The sequence below is a fragment of the Vipera berus genome (genome assembly GCF_964194415.1).
Source record: "Vipera berus genome assembly, chromosome: 9".
Taxonomy (NCBI): domain Eukaryota; kingdom Metazoa; phylum Chordata; class Lepidosauria; order Squamata; family Viperidae; genus Vipera; species Vipera berus.
Window position 1 is genome coordinate 8149353 of NC_138212.1, and position 20882 is coordinate 8170234.

At 46.1% G+C, this 20882-nt stretch overlaps 1 protein-coding gene across 1 annotated transcript in view; it reads left to right on the forward strand.

The window, feature by feature from the left end:
* The first annotated feature begins 4872 nt into the window (after positions 1-4872).
* The window catches only part of FXYD1 (FXYD domain containing ion transport regulator 1), a 28086-nt gene continuing 12076 nt past the window's right edge, over positions 4873-20882 (forward strand). The window contains exons 1-3 of the mRNA XM_081334475.1: positions 4873-5044; positions 16305-16358; positions 20500-20538. Coding sequence (XP_081190601.1) covers positions 16307-16358; positions 20500-20538 — 91 coding nt within the window. The 5' untranslated portion in view covers positions 4873-5044; positions 16305-16306. The remainder of the gene's footprint in view (positions 5045-16304; positions 16359-20499; positions 20539-20882) is intronic.

Below are 20882 nucleotides of genomic sequence, written 5' to 3' on the forward strand. Positions count from 1 at the left end.
TGCTCTGAGGAAGATGAGAGCTATCATTAGAGGAGCCAGATAAAGGGTGTCTCTCCTATAAACAATATGGCGAGACATAATTTACAGAAAGTTATATTGGATCAGTTGTCATCTGGGTCAACATGGACCATGCTCGACGTTGGAGATCCTGGAGATCCGGTGACAAAGGACTGTGGGACTGAGGACTGTTGGCTGAGCAACCAGGATTAGTGGAAGAAAAGCTTTTACCCATAGCATATATACAAAGATAGAAAACAAAGAAATAATAATGAGGAGGAGGAGGAGGAGGAGAGAAGGAAAGGGAGAAGGAAGAAAGAAGGAGAAGCAGGAGAGGAGGAGGAGGAGAGGAGAAGGAGGAGAAGGAGAGGAGAAGGAGAAAAGAAGAAAAGGAGAAGGAGGAGAGAAGGAGAAGAAGGAGAAGAAGGAGGAGAGAAGGAGAAGATTGCTCAAGGTGGGGAGAATTTTCTGGGAAAAATCTGAGGTGGTTTTATCAAGGGTGGGAGAGACCACTTTTATTTTGGGGGAGGGGAGGTGTATTTGCCAAAAAAACTGATTGTTTCAACTTTATAATAGTCCTTGGAGTGAGCAACTGACACACCTTGGCCCAAATCTGCCGGCTTCCCATTTGCCCTCCACAGAGGCGGAGAGGAATCTGGATGAGCTCCATTACTGGCTGAGAGACCCTTTGGTGCCACTTTGACCAGGGGTTGGGGAAGACGTAAGGCCAGACCTCAACTCTTAATGCTTCAATCCTGGCTCCTTCTCTCTCTGACCCCCTTGGCAGCTGTTGATGAGCCTAATAGCTGCTTCTTTTCATGGTTGTTGCCGAGAATCTTTTTGTCTGTGGAATAAGGACAGGGCTCCCAAAATAATTAGCGCTACCCACAATGAGACATGTTCTGAAAACGTTGTCTGGCTTTGAAGAAAGAGAAAGACAAATTGCTTGGAACCAGAGAAAGAATACACGGATGAGAAAGAAGACGAATCTCATATTAAGGGGAAAGGAATTGCTCAACTCTTCCAAGCACTCATGATTCAAAGTAGTTTCCTCCTTAAAGAAAGGGTGTTCAAATCTTATAATGGGGACAGTTCTCAAAACAGAGTGTAATTCAAACTACCTAGACTCCAAATTTGCTATAACCTTATACCAGGGGTGTCAAACTGCTGGCCTGTGGGGCGGATGCGTCACGTGGAAGCCGTGCCCACCCCATTGCCGGCAATGGTAAAACTGTCCTGATATGTTGCGTGACGTCACGTGACATTCGCGAGTTCAACATGTCTGCCTTATACCATTGGATTTATGTAGCCCAGGCACCCTATATGTCTTGGTGACAATCATCTGATGGCCACAAAGAGTTAGTGCCCTGGCTCTCTTTGCTATCATCTACTGTGTTTCCCTAAAAGTAAAGGTAAAGGTAAAGGTTCCCCCACACACGCGTGCTAGTCGTTTCCAACTCTAAGGGCCAGTGCTCATCTCCGTTTCAAAGCCGAAGAGCCAGTGCTTGTCTGAGGACGTCTCCGTAGTCATGAGGCCGGCATGACTAGACGCCAAAGGCGCACGGAACGCTGTTACCTTCCCACCGGAGTGGTCCCTATTTTTCTACTTGCATTTTTACGTGCTTTCGAACTGCTAGGTTGGCAGAAGCTGGGACGAGTAACAGGCGCTCACTCTGTTACGCGGCACTCGGGATTCGACCTGCCAAACTGCCGACCTTCTGATCGACAAGCTCAGCGTCCTAACCCACTGAGCCACCGCGTCCCTTGCCCTAAAAGTAAGCCCTACCCCAAAAATAAGCCCTAATTTTGGGGTGAGGCACACCCCTAAAAATCAAGCTGGGGCGGGGGTGGGGTGTATGGAGCTCACCATTGCAACCAGGCCTCCCATGGATCAACATTTGCCTCGCCGGTTGAAGGAGCAGCTTCATTCTGCAGCTGAGAATGGAGCTCCGGCCTGCATCCATAGCTCGGTTCTCGGCTGCAGATGCCTTCTGGAAGGCCTCTGACGAGTCACTAAATGAACTGTTATAAGTTGAGGACTACCCCTACTCACCTCCCCAAAGAAAGACCAGTCAACTCTGGACAACCACGTCCTGCAAGCTAAATCATAACATTTTTTTTCTATAGTTTGGGCTTAAGCACTCTTTGTAAATTTGCCCTGGGCCCCCACTGAGTCTGTGGATCTCTCTCTGCCTGTCTCTCTCTCTCTCTCTCTTTGTGCACAGGTTTGTTGTTTTTGCAATCATTAAGCATCGATCTAATGCAGAGAACTTTGACAGGTGGAACATTTCTCATGAACTCATGCCTGAAAGAGCCTCGCCTACTAACTTTCCGATGTTGGTCAGCTTTTTAAAGGCACAATGGAAGAGCCCATAAAAGAAAATGGTAATGTAAAAGAGAGAGGCCGTGAGAGCAAGTCTTGCAGACTAACCCTAAAGGAAATACCACACACCTTTGTATGACTTTTTTAGCAGGTTGTTTTTGAGGGGTTGATTGTTGGAAAAGGGTTGCCCTCTACTGGCTGGTCATGCATAAAATTGTTCAGTTGAAATGCAAGTAAGTACAGGGATGTGACACAGATTTGTTATGCAACTTTAATGCAGGGTTTCTCAAACTCTATCGGCTGTAAGATCTATGGCAGGGGTCTTCAAACTTGGCAAATTTAAGACTTGTGGACTTCAACTCCCAGAATTCCTCAGCCGGCTAGGCCAGCTGAGGAATTCTGGGAGTTGAAGTCCACAAGTCTTAAAGTTGCCAAGTTTGAAGACCACTGATCTATAGACTTCAGCGCCCAGAGTTCTCCAGCCAGCCAGCCAGCCAGCCTCCAAGGAGAGTAACGTTGGGATAAACTTAAAGCAGTCAGGTTGTGTGTTTGTGTGGCTGTCAAAAAAGAAGAATCGTAGAACAACCAGAAGTGATTTTGGAAATCTTCCACTCAACTCGCTGTCTGGGGTGGAAATCCTTAGACCATTCCAGACAAATGGTTGTCCAATCTTTGCTTGAAAACCTTGGAAGATGGGGCACTCGTGAATCTAGAGATGGGCTCTCCCTTTGCTTTCACGGTTAGGAAATGTTTCTTTATTTCAAGCTCGGGCATCTTGCTTTAAAACTTCCACCCAGCAGTTCTTGGGCACCACAGAGAATAATATCCATCTTCTAGGCCAGGGGTAGGCAACCTTGGCTCTTTTATGACTCATGGACTTCAACTCCCAGAATTCCTGAGCCAGAATGGCTCAGCTTGGAAACCTCTCCCTTTCCCCTCAGCATGGCTGGCTCAGGAATTCTGGGAGTTGAAGTCCCCGAGTCATAAAGCGGCCTAAGCCTAGGCCAGGGGTAGGCAACCTTGGCTCTTTTATGACTTGTGGACTTCAACTCCCAGAATTCCTGAGCCAGAATGGCTCAGCTTGGAAACCTCTCCCTTTCCCCTCAGCATGGCTGGCTCAGGAATTCTGGGAGTTGAAGTCCACAAGTCATAAAAGAGCCAAGGTTGCCTACCCCTGTTCTAGTCCCTTAAGTCTTCTCTTTTTTAGGCTAAACAGTCAGTCTGAGCTAGTTTGGATTATTGGTTAAGGCACCAGGCTAGAAACCAGTGGACAGTTGAGTTCTAGACTAGCTTTAGGCATGAGAACCAACTGGGCGACTTTAGGTGAATTACTCTTTCTCACCCCAACCCAACCTCACAGGGTTGTTGTTGTGGGGAAAATAGGAAGAAGGGGGGATGTTAGAAATGTCCACTGCCTTGAGTTATTTATGAAATATAATAAAGGTGGGATAAATAAACATTCCAGTTCTTTTAACTGTTCTTCATTGGATTTAGCCTGCAAGTTCCTCACCAGCTTTGCTGCTCTTCTCTACATTATTTTCATTTCCTCAGCAGCTTGAATCTTGGAACCATGTTTGTTTTCCTTTTCTGTGGTCATTCTCCCATCCAGCTGCACGATTAGTTCAGTCATAAGTCAAGGTCTACCTGTAAAGCAGGCCTGTTTGTGACATCTAGGGCTGCCCACTTCTTAAACAAATTAAATATTGAGCTTAAAGAGGAGTTGATTTTCTTGGAATAAATTTGAAACTGTGTGAAAGAAATCTAGGCTGACTTTTAATATAAGAATCCAAAGAGCTTTATAGCTCTCTGGGATATGTGTTAGTTAATAGGCTGAATGTTAGTTAACAGCTTGAATGCGCTGTAGTGAGGATCACTTGATATGTGTTAATCAGAACTTTAATTCTGTTAAACTACAGGGTGACGTTCTGCTAAATCTTCATGATGTACTGAAATTAGACTGAGTTCCCAGACATGCCACTGGGAGTTTTACATGGCGGATAAAGTGATGGCTTGGGTAACCACGATTTAATAAGCCACACGTGGCTGATTTTCACCCTGCATTAAGACAGAAGCCACAGTTTGCAAACCACATTGACACCCCGTGAGCATCCAGTAAAAAACGACTGTTTCGTTTTTGGCTCTGCAAACTAGCCATGGTGGGGATAAACTCTGGCTTAATATGCATCCAGCCTGCTAAACACATTTTTTAAAAAAAACACACACACAACCCTACCAATTCACCTACGGAGGAGAACCGATGTTCACGCCAGGCAAGTTCATTCGGGTGCCTTTCCCCAGCCTACCTTACAGGGTGGGCGCTAGGAAAAATAGGCAGCTCTCTGGGGGTGCCTTGTCCTCCCTGCAGGCTCTGAATCGAAGGGAGAAGAATCAAATACATTTGGTTTTAGGTTTTATTTGGGAACCTGCTTGTAGAAGAGCCCGCTTCCAGCCCACGTCCGGCTTCTCCCCGCGCCGAGCCTGGGGACCGGGCCGGGGCCGGGGCCGGGCCGGGCGAGTGGGAGGCGCTCGGAGGCGGGGCGGGAAGGCTCGCCTGCAAAGGGACGGAGGGCGCGGGGCACGGGCTGTGGGCGAAGGGCTTCGCGCGGACAGCCAGGAGCGGGACCCTTGGCCCGGCGCACCCGGGCTTGCGTCCGAGACGCGGATTAACTGCAGGGGGGAGAATCGCCCAAGGCGCTCACAGCTCCGGACCTCCTTGGCGAGGAAGTAAGTCGGGGGCCGGGGGCGAGGGGAACGCGGGCGGCGGCGAGAGGACTTGGGGTTCCCCGCCCGCAAATGCCAGAGTCGGGGGAGAGGGGCAGCCCCCCCCCCCGCCACCCCTTTTCCCCCAGGCCGATAGAGCGCCTGCACGGGGAGGAAAAGGCGAGTCTCCAGCCTGGCCGAGGCGAAAGCTGCTCTTGGCCGAAGTTGGGAAGCGCCCCCGAAGGAGCGCGCAAGTGGGGCGTGGATGCCGAAGCTGGGAGACGCGAGGTGGGGCTTTTCGGGAGCTGGGGAGGGGGAGACTTTCCCGGCTTTAGGGACCCGCGCCTGCCAGTAGCCTGGGGGAAGAAGGGGCGGCTGGGGTCGGTCCCTGGCAGTCCTCGGGATCCTCGTAAGGAGGAAAGGAGGGGAGCGCCTATGGAGCCCGTATGGAAGACTTCGGGTGGGTGGGTGGGTGGGTAGGCTTTTGAAGTTCAGCCGGGTGAGGAGGGGGCGTGGAGCCCTTCGCCCTGGTCTGCGTCGGACAGTAACTTCCAGAGCTTCGGAGCACGACTCCAGTCTCGCTTTGCAAAATTTGCTGCTTCTTTAACGAGGGCGGGTCGGGTACGAGACTCCAGAGACCTGCTGTCTGCCAGAAAAGGCTTGCCCGGTTGAACTCCTGCCTGCCTGCCTGCCTGCCTGCCTTTAGTCACGGGGTTGGGGGAGGGTGGAAAAGCCTGGGAGCTGCTCGACAGAAAGTGGTGGCGGCACGTCGTGGGGGGGGGCGGGGGGGGAGAGAAGGAGAAGAAGAGGTTTATGGAAAGCGCTGGGCGCGCCCGCGTCCGCTGCAATGTCCGGTTGGGTTTCCAAAACAACGGAGGCTTCTTCTGACGGGTTATTTAGCATCGTTCCCCCGGCCCTGCATTCCGCACTTGACCCAACGGGGGGGGTCATTCGAGGCCAGGCTGGCTTTGGTTAGGACTTCTCATACGATGTGACATTAAAAGGAAAAAAAAGGCCACCCAGCAACTTTAATGGAAGTTTGCCTTTCCGAGTGTGCAGATGCTGGGCCCGCTTTTCTGGAGAGTTCAGGGGAGATTTTCTTTTGAGACTCTAAATCAGGGGGTTTCAAACTTGGCCCTTTTACGACTTGTGGACTTCAACTCCCAGGAATCCTCAGCTGTAAATCCAAACCTAGGCAGCACGCCAGATCCCATTTGCTTTGGATAGGTGGTCCTCCACCGTTCCAAATTACAAGAGCACTAGAAAAAGTGACTTGTGACCCTTTTCCATAGTTACAAAGTTGTAGCGCCTCCCCCCACCCCAGGGTCACGTGATCAAAATTCGGACCCTTGGCAACCAGTTCATACTTATGATGTGGCAGTGTCCCCAGGGGTCACCTGATCTCCTTTTCCCATGTTCTGACAAGCCAAGTCAATGAGGAAGCCACATGGTGTTACTGTGGTGTTAACTGACTTATGATCTGCAGTGATTCGTGTAACAACGGAGGCAAGCAAGGTAAAAAAAAATGGGGCAAAACTCACTTAACAGGTGTTTCACTTAACAACAGAAATTTTGGCCTCAATTGCAGTCCTAAGTCAAGGACTACCAGGATTTCTCTCTTATCCTGCTTGGGAAACAGGTATGGCTGGTCTGCTGTGAGGCAACGGCCACCACTGCTGAACGTCTTTGCTTAATGGAAGTGTCTGAAGAAGGAAAGGAGATGAAATTGGTCAGGGGTCATAAAACAGAGGTCTTCAACCTTTGGGGCACCATGGAGAGAGGTTTTTCCACGGACCAGAGAGTGCGTAATTTTGTGTGCTGCCTGCATCCCGCGGATGGGGTTCTGCTTGTTTGTGCGGGCTGGTTGCTGGCATGCTGCGGCCCGTTACTGGTCCACAGACCAGGGGTTGGGGACTCCTGTCATAAAGGGTCCTGTTGGGGAAATGGGCGGGGTCTCTAGAAAGTTGCTTGGTGATTTCCAACTACCAGCAATGGTCCCTGCAGACCTGGAGTTTGGTAGGTATCCTGAGAAATCTCCTCGGGATGCTTCGGCAAAGAAGTTGCTGCGGGGGAAAAAAAAATATCTCTGCAGCCAAAAGGTTTGATTCACACAGTGCATCAAGGTCTCATTTGCTTACCCCATGATTTATTGAATAAGCCAACATTGTCTGGATTAATATATTGAGCTAAACCACAAACCAAGGTTTACAAGCCACTCTTACAAAAAAAAAAACCAACCTCTGGTGAGCTTGTCTAAATGAAAAGCGGTTTCTTGAAATCGTCTGTCAGAAAGCTGAAAAAAATGTGTCTCCCTCTACAGCAGAGATCCCCGACCTTTTGGGCACCAGGGACTGGTTACGTGGAGAGAGGTTTTTCCATGGACCGGAGGGCGTGTGGTTTTGAGCGCTGCCTGCATCATGTTTGTGCGGACTGGTTGCTGGCATGCCGCGGCCCGGTACTGGTCCACAGACCGGGGGTTGGGGACCGCTGCTCTATAGCCCAGTGAAGCTTGAATAAAATGGTTACCAGTCCCCTTTTTTATGAGTGGAGAAATTGAAACAGGGAGATAAACGTTGGATTCACAAAAATCTCTTAACCCAAGTTTGGTAAAAACAGATGGCTGCGATGCAAATTTTGGTCTTGGTTGTGCATGTAAGTTGAGGACTACCTGTATGGTGACAATCTTTTCCACTCCTCATTTACTAAAGGTTTTTGGGATACCTTCCTGAAGAGGCGACTCTTGATGCCAACTTGATTCAATTCTAATTAACCAGACTGCTCCTATTGGCTTCACTCTGTTGGCTTCATCAGACACCAACCTCTAGCTTGCATTTAGATGGGAAGAGCAGGTTGCAGTTGGACTGGAAAGTAAAAAAAAAATTCTTCTGGAAATAGGCTTCGGCAAACCATTTCTATAAATCTACTCTGAAAGCAGTGGTGGGATTCAGCCGGTTCGCACCACTTTGGCAGAACCAGTAGCTAATTTTCTGTTGCCCAGGCCCAGAATGGACTTGTGGAAGCGGCATCCACACAGAGAACCGGTTGTTCACCTATTTGAATCCCACCACTCCTTCCTTCCTTCCTTCCTTCCTTCCTTCCTTCCTTCCTTCCTTCCTTCCTTCCTTCCTTCCTTCCTTTTTCCCTCGCTCGCTCGCTCCCTCCCTCCCTTCCTGTGGTGGGATTCAGCCGGTTCGCACCACTTCGGCAGAACCGGTAGCTAATTTTCTGTTGCCCAGGCCAAGAATGGACTTCTGGAAGCGGCATCCCCACAGAGAACTGGTTGTTTGCATATTTGAATCCCACCACCGCCTGAAAGCCATCGTTTCTATGCCTGGCATCAAGATATTTCAACTTTTTTTTTTTTATAATCCTAACGCTGTGGGCTTGAAATGCTGCGAGCTTCTGCAGTGCTGTTGACACTCTGGATCCTGAATGCGATTGTTTGTTCTAAACTTTCTACATGCCTGGATTGGCCCCAGCTACTGTTTCTCCCCATGCCAAAAAGTGTTTTCCAGTCAAGGACCTCTGTGAATGGTGGATAAGAAAGAGGTTAAAGTGTTGTGCTCTAACTGGCCGTGTATCTACTCTGTTGCTATGTGCCTCCTCTAGGAGGGCTGGTACTGAACCCCGGCGTCACTTGGGGGCTGGATGTCACAGGGACTGAGAAGGGGGAATATTTATAACTTCCAACATCTTGCCAGGTTTGATATATTTAGACAGCATGCTGGCCAATAACAAATCAGAGGCAGTGGGGCTCTGGAACAGGGTTTCTGGCTACTGTATGCTTCCTTCAGAGCTATTCTTACCACGTCTTTCCATTCCAATAACTCATGAAGAAATAAAGTAAGGACCATGGGCCAACAAAGAGACAAATCCATTCCTTGTCCCCAAAATTATTTGACTCTTTGGGTCAAGTCTTTAAGGGGAAGAAAAACAAAAACAAACGTGGTTCAGCTTGGAAGCCAAGCAGGGTCAAGCTTAGTTAGGGTTTGACTAGGAGGATGCCAGAGAATTAGACAGTTGTTGGCTAGACTGAGAAGTTCAAAGGCGTCCTGGAAGAAGGAAACAGCAAACACTTTTTCATCTCATTACCAAGGAAACTGCATGGACGCGTCCGTGAAATCACCAAGAGACAAGGAGACTATAACTAGCATTATATGTTAGCACTGCTTTGATTTTCAGAGAAGACTTGGGGGGGGGGCTAAACTGTTCTTGGAAATGTAGAGATCGTAGTTGGCTTTCCATTTTTTAAAAAAATAGGTCAGGGAAGTCAAAGAAGCTGGGCACCAGCCTTGTGATCTGAATCCTTCCATCTCGGCCATCCTCAAGTGCCTAAAAGACCTGCATCTCTCGGCTTTCCTGCTTTGTTTTCTATTCTGCCCTCGATTCTTTGCAAAACACCTGTGCGAAGCTCACTTTCCCCCTTCCTTCTTAACAAAGTAGAACAACAGAATAACAGAGTGGAGGTCATCTAGTCCAACCCCCTGCTCAGGCAGGAAACCCTATACCATTTCAGACAAATGGCTGTCCAGTCTCTTCTTAAAAACTTCCAGGGTTGGAGCATTCACAGCTTCTGGAGGCAGGTTGTTCCACCAGTTAATTGTTCTAACTGTCAGGAAGTTTCTCCTTAGTTCCAGGTTGCTTCTCTCCTTGATTAGTTTCCATCCGTTGCTTCTTGTCCTCCCTCTTCTTTGTGGCAGCCCCTGAGATATTGGAACACTGCTATCCTGTCACGCCTGGTCCTTCTTTTCATTAAACTAGACATAAACTAGACAATTCCTTGAACCGTTCTCTGTATGTTTTAGCCTCCAGTGCCTTAATCACCTTTGTTACTCTTCTCTGCACTCTCAACATCTTCCTCCAAGCCTTCTCTTTCACAAAGATTGCTTATGCACGATCCTTTCTGACCTCAGTGGAAGTCAAGTCCAGATCTAGCCATGCCTTCATGTTTATTTCTTCTCCTGGATCGCTCATTTTTTCTTTGTTGTCTCTCCCGCCCGCTGCCAAATGTGGATTGCAAGCTCCTACCTACGTGTCCTTCTCTTAAATTGGCAAAGACTCGTGTGTGTTTATGGGACATTGTTGAGATCTCACTTGTGGAGTACAAACCCTGAACTTGTGGCCAGGTTTTTAAAAGTTTATTTTAATTTTTTTTATCCCGCCTTTATTATTATTATTAAAAATACCTCAAGCTGGTGAATGTACCTATTACTCCTCCCTCTTATTGTTTTCTTCACAACAACAAGGTGAGTTGGGCTGAGAAAGTGGGACTGGCCCAAAGCCACCAAGCCGGCTTTTGTGCCTGAGGCAGAACTGGAACTCACCGTTGCCTGGTTTCTAGCCTAGTGCCTTAATCACTAAATCAGACCGATAGCCCATCCTAACTGGATCCTCTTAAAACCAACTCCAGCCTGGTCCAGCAGATTTTATAGTGCACATTAACTTTCTCCCAAGTTGCTGCACTCCAGATGTGCTGGATTGCAGCTCCTACAATCCTAATTCAATACAGACAGGATTGGGGGAGGCTGTTGTATAACATCAGAATAATAAGGCTGGTTGCTCACAGTTAATAATGGCTAAACTACACACTGCCTCTGTTCTCACAGGATACTTAACCAGGTCATTTCCAAATCTGTAAGCTGCATCTTCACGGCACCATAAACATGGTTAGAGGTTTGTTTGTTTTTTTTTTTGTTTTTTTTTTTTGTGGTGGTGCAGATTCAGGTTGGTAGAAACCTGGAGAATGTGTAACCTAATAAACAGGCCAAGCATGCTGTGTCCTTATAATCCTTGTGTTAAATTTCTTTACCCTTTTGTGCCATTCTGAGTAGTCAGGTTTCTCGACCGCAAAGTTTTGGTTTGTTCCCGCAAAAATGTGTTTCTTACGAATGAGTCGCCTTTGCAGAGCACAGCAAGGAGGGTGGGCTACTGGGCTTGGGTCCTGATCCAAACGGTCCCAACTTCCTCTTCTCCAAACTGTAGTTGCCAGTGGTCAATTGATACCCTTTGGTGGCATCACCTCAGAGGGGGCAATTTTTATGGAAGATGCATTGCAGAGAATCCTTGGCTCCTGTGGGTGTTATATAAATGCAAGATCCATACAAGATGAATGGTAAATTGCAATTAGTTCCTTAGATCACGTTGAAGCAAAAGGTGGAAAATTCCTTCCTTCCTTCCTTCCTTCCTTCCTTCCTTCCTTCCTTCCTTCCTTCCTTCCTTCCTTCCTTCCTTCCTTCCTCCCCAGTCCTCACTTTCCTTTCTTTTCAGATACCACTCTATCAAGAGTGACCCCTCTAGATATGACCTCCAGCTAGTTAAAGACATGTCATATCTCTGAGGGATTAATTTCCAAGGCTGCATTATTGAGGTGGGTGGTGGTTGCATACATCAGCCCATCCCAATTCCTTCCCCCCCATTGCTTTCTTCCTCTTATTGCCTGTGTGTAGTTTGCTTGTTTTGTCCTTCACATGTTCTTTTAGCAGGCCTTGCTCTGTCCCCCTCCCACATCTGTCCCAAAGCCAAGGCAGACAAATTTAGCTCTTCTGATCTCTCTCTCTCTCTCTCTCTCTCTCTCTCTCTCTCTCTCTCTCTCTCTCTCTCTCTCTCTCTCTCTCTCTCTCTCTCTCTCTCTCTCTCTCTCTCTCTCTCTCTCTCTCTCTGTGCCACAAGTCAGTGCCTGGCATTTCCCTGGAGTTCCTACAAGCTGTTGATTTTTTTCCTCCAAAGTATTCAAGAGAGTCCTGGGTAGGTATATAGAGCCCTGCAGAGTGGGGAGCTAAATGTTTTTTTGGGGGGCCTGAACTTGGGGGAAATGACATAATAGCGCCTCTGGCATCACGGTTGGGACAGTGAGTCTGGGAAGGTGAGTCAAGGCGCGGGTGTCAAAAAATAGCCGGATTGCACAGCTGTTGTAGCCGAGTTGGCAGCCTGGGAAAGGAACAAGAAGGGCAGAATCGGATCAGTTGCTCATATTGTAGATCTCCTAGACTTTATAAGGGAGCTTGGTTAATGTATAGCAGTCAAAAATCAGAAGGAGTCTGGTAGCAACTTTTCGCACTAACTAATTTTTATTAAAAAGTATAGGCTTTGGTGAGTCACAGCTGACTTTATCAAGCTGACTGTCACTAATAACTCTAGTCTGAAAAAGAGACTACTAGACACCTGCTGATATTTTATAGATCTAATAACTTACAGTCGATCCCAAAAGGTGCTTTTTCATGAGGCAACTGGACTTTCTTGTTTTTCTTTGAAGACGTTTTGCTTCTCATCCAAGAAGCTTCTTCAGCTCTGATAACTATGTCCTGGGTGACTGAGGATCTCCATATAGACGCTTACAGTAGATCATTAAGAGTTTCTGAATTGATGTTGTTCTAACCTATTTAGGCTAGATAGCGCTGGTGCTTGGATGCCCTCTTCATACTAATGTGGTTTGGTGTTGTGGAGCATGTTATACAAGTTTGAACATTGTGGCTTATTAGCACCAACCCAAGTTTTCCAGAGCAACAATCATCCCAGTCTTTGAAAGAGAAGCTGATGGGTGGTCTCACCCACTCACCCACTCCAGAAATGAGTGAGAGCAGGATGAACCTTTGAATTGATTTCATGTACATTAACGCTCCGTTAGAATTAATAGAATGACCATCCAGCCATGAGCTTAATTATTTCTCCCTTTTAGCACCTTAAAAAAAACTTTAAAAACATACAGAATATTTTGCAAACCCAAATGTTTGATGCTTCCTTAACAGTTTAGAATAAAGATTAAAATGATTCTTAAACTCTTCAGGCATATTTTTTTTTTGGCTCCAGCTGGAAGTTAGCAAGTCATACTGGATTTGTGTCCTGGTAAAATCTTCCCATTTCTGACCTCACGATGCGAGAAGAGAGGTGAACCGGATTCCAAGGGAAAGTAGAATGTCGCTTTTCATTTTCCATCCAGTTTTGGAAGGAAAATAGTATCTAACTCCGAGCAGGAGGCCCAGAGCTCCGAATACATAAGACGACTGCTTTTTGCACAGGGAAATATTAAGCCTGTTTTCTGTTTGTGGTGAAAAACCTTTGAGGCCACAAGTGAGCCAAAGGATGGGAGTGTTTCTATTTCCTTTCCTGTTGATTAGCAATACAAGCCAAGCCTGTTAGCCAAAGGGATGTTTACTGAAAAAAAACTGGCTTGCAGAGTGATACAGAATTGGGATAGGAAAAAAGGAGGGGAGACTTTCCATACCTGGACCCATCAACCTCCCTATCTTTCTCTTGAAGGAAGTAACAACAACAACAACAACGACAATAAAGTCGGAAGGGACCTTGGAGGTCATCTAGTCCAACCCCCTGCTCAGGCAGGAAACCCTATACCGGCAAACCTTTTAGAGACCGAGTGCCCAAACTGCAACCCAAAATCCACTTATGTATCATCGGGTGCCGAGTGGGCATGGCCCATTGGGTGGGCATGGCCCATTGGGTGGGCGTGGCCCATTGGGTGGGCGTGGCCCATTGGGTGGGTGTGGCTGCAGTGATAAAGGCAGACTGGGTGGGACTAAAAAGTTCTATCAATTCCAACTTTGCGAGAACTTTTTTTTATCGCACGAGAAGTTGAAATTGATTGATTTTGTACACGGCGGTGGAGGCCTAAAGCGAAAAGGTTTTATAAAACCCATCTAAAGGCCTAGGACTGGGGCGACAGCACGCGTGCCCACAGAGAGGGCTCTGCGTGCCACCTGTGGCACCCGTGCCATAGGTTCGCCACCACGGCCCTAGACCATTTCAGACAAATGGCTGTCCAGTCTCTCCTTAAAAACTTCCAGTGTTGGAGCATTCACAGTTTCTGGAGGCAGGTTGTTCCACTGGTTAATTGTTCTAACTGTCAGGAAGTTTCTCCTTAGTTCTAGGCTGCTTCTCTCCTTGATTAGTTTCCATCCTTTGCTTCTGGTCCTGCCTTCAGGGGCTTTGGAGAATAGTAGATAGATATATCTTCCAACAAAATAGATTCACCATCACACTTTTTAATAATTACTATGTTTTGATCCTGTGCCTTTGACTGGGACCCTGCAGTCGTAAAATGGGGCAAAACTCAGCAGCAGAAATTTTGGACTCAGTTGAGGTCGTAAGTCGAGGACTACCTATAACGAGTGGGAAACGCGGAGGTTTCAGTGTACATTTTTCCCAGTTTGAGGTCTAACTGAAGGTCAAAAAGTGTGGGTCTCCAGGGCAGGAGTCACATGCTTTGTGGGAAAAATTTATTCAGTTGCTTTATAGTTTTGGATGAATTTAAAAATATGTTTGCTGGTAAATGCAACATTTAAAAAAAGCCTGAGAAACAGAGTTGGTTCTTTCCTTTTAAAATGTTTCTCTCTCTCTTTTTTTTTTCTTTGCTGGGAACTCAGTTTCGTAAGGAGAAATTTTAGTTCAGAGCCCAAAATACAATCTTTCTGTTGGTGGGGTTGTCGTTTGGCGGAATAGCCTCCCTCTGCAAACGTGGCATTGCAACTCCAGTTGTCCCTGGCCGGCAGGGATAGACTATTTTATTGTGGTTGTGGTTAACTCAGGGAATATGTTGCAACTTTGTTTGTTTTTTTTTTAATAAATCTCTTTTGTTTTTCCATCAAAGCACCCCAGACTATTCTACGATGCCTGGAGTACTTCCCAGCTCAGCTTGTGAAGCTGCGCTTCTTTTTATTTCAACAATGCTGATTCCACCCTCCCCCTCCCCCTCCCCATATGTCCCGACTAAGCATGGTCTGTAGGCATTGGCGATCTGGAAATTGCCTGGTGGGCAACAGCTGGCAGAAAGGAAGCTGGTTGCCACATCCCTGAGCAGCGTGGAGACAGGTTATCATCTGCAAACATTGCAGAAAGTTTTCAGCACTGCAAACATTTCACGGCCACAGTAATTGGCCTTTGTCCTCCCCCTCTCCAGGGCCAGCTGGGTCATTTCAGAATGTGAACTTAGTGGGCCCAGCACCAGCTGTTCCAAGCTTGCTTTGCTCTCCTCCCCTCTGTTTCCTTCCCACCTGGCTGTTCTAGTCTCTTCCCCCCCTCCCTTCTCCATGCAGAATGCCTTCCTCTCCAGCTGTTCCAGTGGCTGTCTCGCCCTCCACCTTCTGCCAGATCCTGCCCATTTTTTTTCTTCTTCAAAAATACACTGTCTTCAGATAACTATAGCTTTATTTTGGAATTTTGCTCCTTTGCAGACTCCCATTTAAAAAAAAAAAATCCCGAAAGCTCCGCCGTTTCATTTGACTTTCACTGGTTTATTTTGATGTTTTGATTGTTGCTGTTGACAGCTGCAGTTTGGGCTTGGGACTTGGCAAAGCTCCTGGGTTGAGCAGGAGATCTAAGAGATCCCAGCACCCCATGATGTGTTTTCTGGTACTAATAGTGCAGTGATATGGGGAGAGTTACCTGTTGGGTTTGGGGTGATTGCTTCAGCTGAGAAGCGATGCTAAAGGCCCAGAAACTTATCAAGACAAAAAAATCATAATCCTGTAGTAATTCTAGATTTGTAACTGTAATTACAATCTGGAATTACAATCGTCATTGCAGTCATAAATCGAGGCATTATGTGACCTGACCGGATTATCCAACATTTTTTATTCATTAAATTTTCCCCAATGGGTGTTTTTTTTTGCTGGAAACTGAAAGTAAACACCAGAAGCAGACAAAAAAACCCAGCTTAAATGATTATCTTGTGACAGTGGGATGCTGCAAATGGCTGTAAAGTTAAACCGGTTGCCAAATGCCCAACATGTGATCATACGACTGGTGTGTGTGTATGTTTGTGCTTGTCATAACATAAAAAATGGGTCATAGATAGCTTTTGGGGGGTTGTTAAGTTGACTGGCTATAAGTCAAGGACAACCTTATTGATTGCACTTGTTGGGGATGTGCCAGAAAAGAGCCAGTTTGCCTGAGTTTGCATGCATAGAGGCAGTATGGTCTAGTGGTTAAGGCAGGGGTCTTCAAACTTGGCCCATTTATGACTCGTGGACTTCAACTCTCAGAATTCCTCAGCCATGCTGGCTGAGGGATTCTGGGAGTTGAGGTCCACGAGTCATAAAAGGGCCAAGTTTGAAGACCCCTGTAGTTCAACAACCCCTGGAAGGCCACAGGTCTCCCATCTAGCCATAAGGGCTGAACAATTTGCTATCTCCAGAGTGGGAACCCAGATTTCCTAGAAAGCAACAAAAAGCACAGAATATGGATTGTTTCACTGTTGGGTTGCATGCTCCAACTCGACCCCATCCAGGAACCTGACTGTCCTTTTTGTATTTTATCTCCCCTCAACTTGTAGACATGTGGATCCTTCTTCCTCTTTGTGGAGTCTTCATAGCAAGTTCAGCCGCAGGTAAGGTCAAGTCTGGACTTCAAGGACTTACGACAGAAAGAACGCTACCCTTTGGAAACACACATATACGCACCAACAAATATATCCCACTGCATCTTGCCTAGCACAAGAACTGAACCATAAAGATGCCATAATCCGAATTCTGGATTGGCTGAGTTTTTCTAAATCCACCTTCTGCAACTTCATACTTTCTGGAGGTTAAGATATGAAGGTCGTCCTTTACCGAAGCTTCTTAGCAAGTCTCCATTTTAAATGGAGCCTTGGTGGAGCAGTGGGCTAATGCCTCCTTAAGTAACATCAGCTGTCTGCAATTAGTGCAGGTTCGCATCCCACCAGGCTCAAGGTTGACTCAGCCTTCCATCCTTCCGAGGTAGGTAAAATGAGGACCCAGATTGTTGGGGGCAATTAAGCTGACTTTGTAATAATGCCGCTTGGGGGCGGTGTGAAAGCCCTAATAAGCAGGCATATACATAGAATGAAGGCTACTGCTAAGCTTGTAAGCCGCCCTGAGTCTTCGGAGAAGGGCGGGATATAAATGGAATTAAAATAAAATAAATAAAAAATAAATGTTTATGGAGATTCTCAGTCATCCGGGTCATGGTTATCCCAAAGATGCTTTTTCACGAGGCAACCGGACTTTCTTGTTTTTCGTTGAAGACGTTTTGCTTCTCATCCAAGGAGCTTCTTCCTCTCTGACTCCCCACCATCCAGTCAGAGCAGAAGAAGCTTCTTGGATGAGAAGCGAAACATCTTCAACGAAAAAGAAGAAAGTCCAGTTGCCTCGTGAAAAAGCATCTTTGGGATCTCCACTTTATATAATGCATATCATATTCGGAAAGTTCTAGGTCAGCGATGGCGAACCCTTTAAAGACCGAGTGTCAAAACTGCAACCCAAAACTCACTTATGTATCGTCGGGTGCTGGGTGGGTGTGGCCCACTGGGTGGGTGTGACCAATTGGGTGGGCGTGGCTGTGGTGGTAACAGCAGACTGGGTGGGACTAAAAAGTTCAATCAATCAATTCCAACTTTGCAAGATCTTTTTTTCCCCCGCGAAAAGTTGAAATTGATTGATTGATTGAACCTTTTCTTTTTTTGCACACGGCAGCAGAGGCCTAAAGTGAAAAGGTTTTATGAAACCCAGCTGAAGGCCTAGGACTGGGACGACGGCGCACGTGCCCACAGAGAGGGCTCTGCGTGCCACCACGGTTCTAGGTAATACCCATTGCCTGCCCCCCTGTGCTTTTGAACTGTTGGGTGTCCACTCCTCCCCCAGTACAACTCCTGGTGACACATAAATAACCAAATTGTGCCTTGTGACACCGTGAGACAAACCCTGACCTTTTGTACTTGAGTCCAGACATTGGATGCAGATATGGAAGTCACGTGGTTTGTGTTGCAAAGCATAGTGATCCCCCAGCCACTCATGGACCCTGCAACCCCTTATTCATAGATAACCTCTCTGGCTGGGCTTTTGAGAATTACAATTCAAAAACTCTTACCAAGTGCAAGCTTGTAGAATATTGATCTGATCTTTAAGGGCAGACAGGATTTTTTTCCCATCAGTCAGTTTAACTTTATATCCTGAAAAATCTTGCCCACCTTTGGGGTTAGTATTATTTATTACCTGTATAATATTTATGATGGCGAATGAGTTGGTGGCATTAAGAGTGAGTTTCTGACTCCCCACTGAGAAATGATGGTTATAATTTTGAAAGTTCAGTTTTTATCCCCATACAATTAATAATAAATTGTACAAAATACACAGACTGAATGGCTAGGATTACACATCATGCAAAGCCGTGGTTTGTTTAGGTTATAATTACGATGCATTCCAGACCTGTAGCGCATGGTATATCCAAGCCAATGTATTCAGCTTTGTCAACTTTTAGATGTGTAAACGTCAATTCCCAGGATCCCCTGCTAACATGATTGTGGCTAAGAATTCTGGGAACTGAAAAGCACATATCTAGAATTAGTGGAAAAGAATATCTGTAGTTCAAAGTTGAATTGTGGAGTCCTCGGTGCTGGCTGAGCTGGGTTGTTTGTTAGCAGACATTTCACTACCCAGTTAGGTAACATCTTCAGTTTAGAAGCTGACAAAGTTGGAAAATCCAGTGCTAATCCAATCACTCAATTATGATTTAGATCAATGAGTTAAATCCAGTCACTGAGCCAAACGTGTACATTAAAATGATGCTGTGAGTTAAAACCGGGTTATCCAGAATTAGTTGTATCCTAGCTATTGTAAGGGGTTGAACAGAGCTACATTTCAATAAAGCAAGCATGAGATCTCGTTTAAAATATTTATTTATTTACAGCATCTGACTTCAGTACTGCTTTTGACTCCCCTTAGCTAGAACAGAGGGGGAGAACTCCATGTGCCCACCACCCTTCTCTACTCTTCAACAGCGAGACATTAGTTTCTGATGAATAAGTCAGTAGAACACATGAAAAGGCAATTTACATGGACGCAGTGCCTGTTATTCGGCGAAAAGAAAAATGTCTTAAGAACAGTGATCAGTTGTCAAATAATAAAATATATCAGCCCACAGAGTGTTCAGGGAGAAAAAGTATATACAGAAATGAAAGGATCTGAAAGGGAGTCAAGCTATTCTCCAAAGCGCCCGAAGGCAGGACAAGAAGCAACGGATGGAAACTAATCAAAGAGAGAAGCAACCTAGAACTAAGGAGAAACTTCCTGACAGTTAGAACAACTAACCAGCGGAACAACCTGCCTCCAGAAGCGGCGAATGCTCCACCACTGGAAGTTTTTAAGAAGAGAATGGACAGCCATTTGTCTGAAATGGTATAGGGTTTCCTGCCTGAGCAGGGGGTTGGACTAGATGACCTCCAAGGTCCCTTCCAACATTATTATTATTATTATTATTGTTATTGTTATTATTATTATTTGTTATTATTATTATTATTATTATTGTTGTTGTTGTTGTTGTTGTTGTTGTTATTATTATTATTATTATTATTATTATTATTATTATGCAAGATCAGCTTTTGAAAATAAATAGGAAATGAATACAGGTAGTCCTTGATTTATAACCACACTTGAGCCCAAAATCGCCATTGCTAAGCAAGATGGTTGTTAAGTGGGTTTTGCCCCATTTTGCGACCCTTCTTCTCACGGTTGTTAAGTGAATCGCTACAGTTGCAAAGTGATGCCTTTGGTTGCTAAGCGAATCCGTCTTCGCCCATTGACTTTGCTTGTCTGAAGCCAGCTGGGAAGGTTATAAATGGTGATCACATGACCCCCGGGACAGTGCAGCCGTCACAAATACATGCCAGGGGCCAAGCAGCCGAATTTTGATCATGTGACCATGGGGAGGCTGCGACGGTTGCAAGTGTGAAAACTGGTCACGGGTTCCTTTTTTCAGTACTGTGTTCACTTTGAACAGTTACTAAACAAATGGCCGTCAGTTGAAAGGCCGGCTGGGGAATTCTGGGAGTTGAAGTCCACATAACTTAAAGTTGCTCTGGTTGGGAAACACTCAGTGGTGGGATTCAAATAGGTGAACAACTGGTTCTCTGTGTGGATGCTGATTCCAGAAGTCCATTCTGGGCTTGAGCAACAAAAAAAATTAGCTACCGGTTCTGCCGAAGTGGTGCAAACCAGCTGAATCCCACCACTGGGTAACATTGATTTAAGAGGTGAGGCACGCAACACCAACTCTGCCAGACAGGGAGTAGGAGAAGATGAAGAATATAATAATTGGGTGGATTTGTATAGAACAGCTTCAGTTCTTATTGTAGTTGTCCATGGTGGAAGCCTTAGTGCAGGGGGGTAGGCAACCTTGGCTCTTTTATGACTTGTGGACTTCAACTCCCAGAATTCTGGGAATTGAAGTCCACAAGTCATAAAAGAGCCAAGGTCGCCTGCCCCTGCATTAGTGATTGAACATATGTGCTACTGGGTTTCAAAGGAGCTAAAACTAATAACCAGCTTACGCTTTTTTTCTAATCAAGATTGGAAAAATAGATTTATTGTCATTTTTCTACTAGTTATCTTATCTATTTTTCCAATCTTGATGACAGCTGCCTCGCCTTAACTGGTTGAGGAGCATAGTTAAGGCTGTGTCTGGGTTGTTTTTTTTTTTAATAATTCATCTCCTGCTCTTTGTTCACCTTTCAGAGTCCCCCAAGGACCAGCCTCCCGACCCCTTCAATTATGGTAAGTTAATCGTTACTGAAAGCTTGTCTGGGGCCTTGGGAGTCAATGCAAATTGCTGCAACTGGCAGAGTTACTTCCATAGGAACAAAACACAGAGAAAAAAGGAAAAGCTCTGAAGGATTCCCCTATTTTTATTGATTTGGAAACAGGCAGATATTCTGAGGACCACAGTGATGCTTTAGAAGGATCGTTAACTCTTTTTTTCAGTCTGTCTTTGGAAAACTCCCTCCTGACTTCTGCTTAAAAGCCAGTGTTAGATCTTTGGATGCAAGACACCGGTGAAGCGGGCACAGCAGCGCCTGCGTTTTCTGTGTCTCCTGAGAAAAGTACATCTTCCTTCCCTT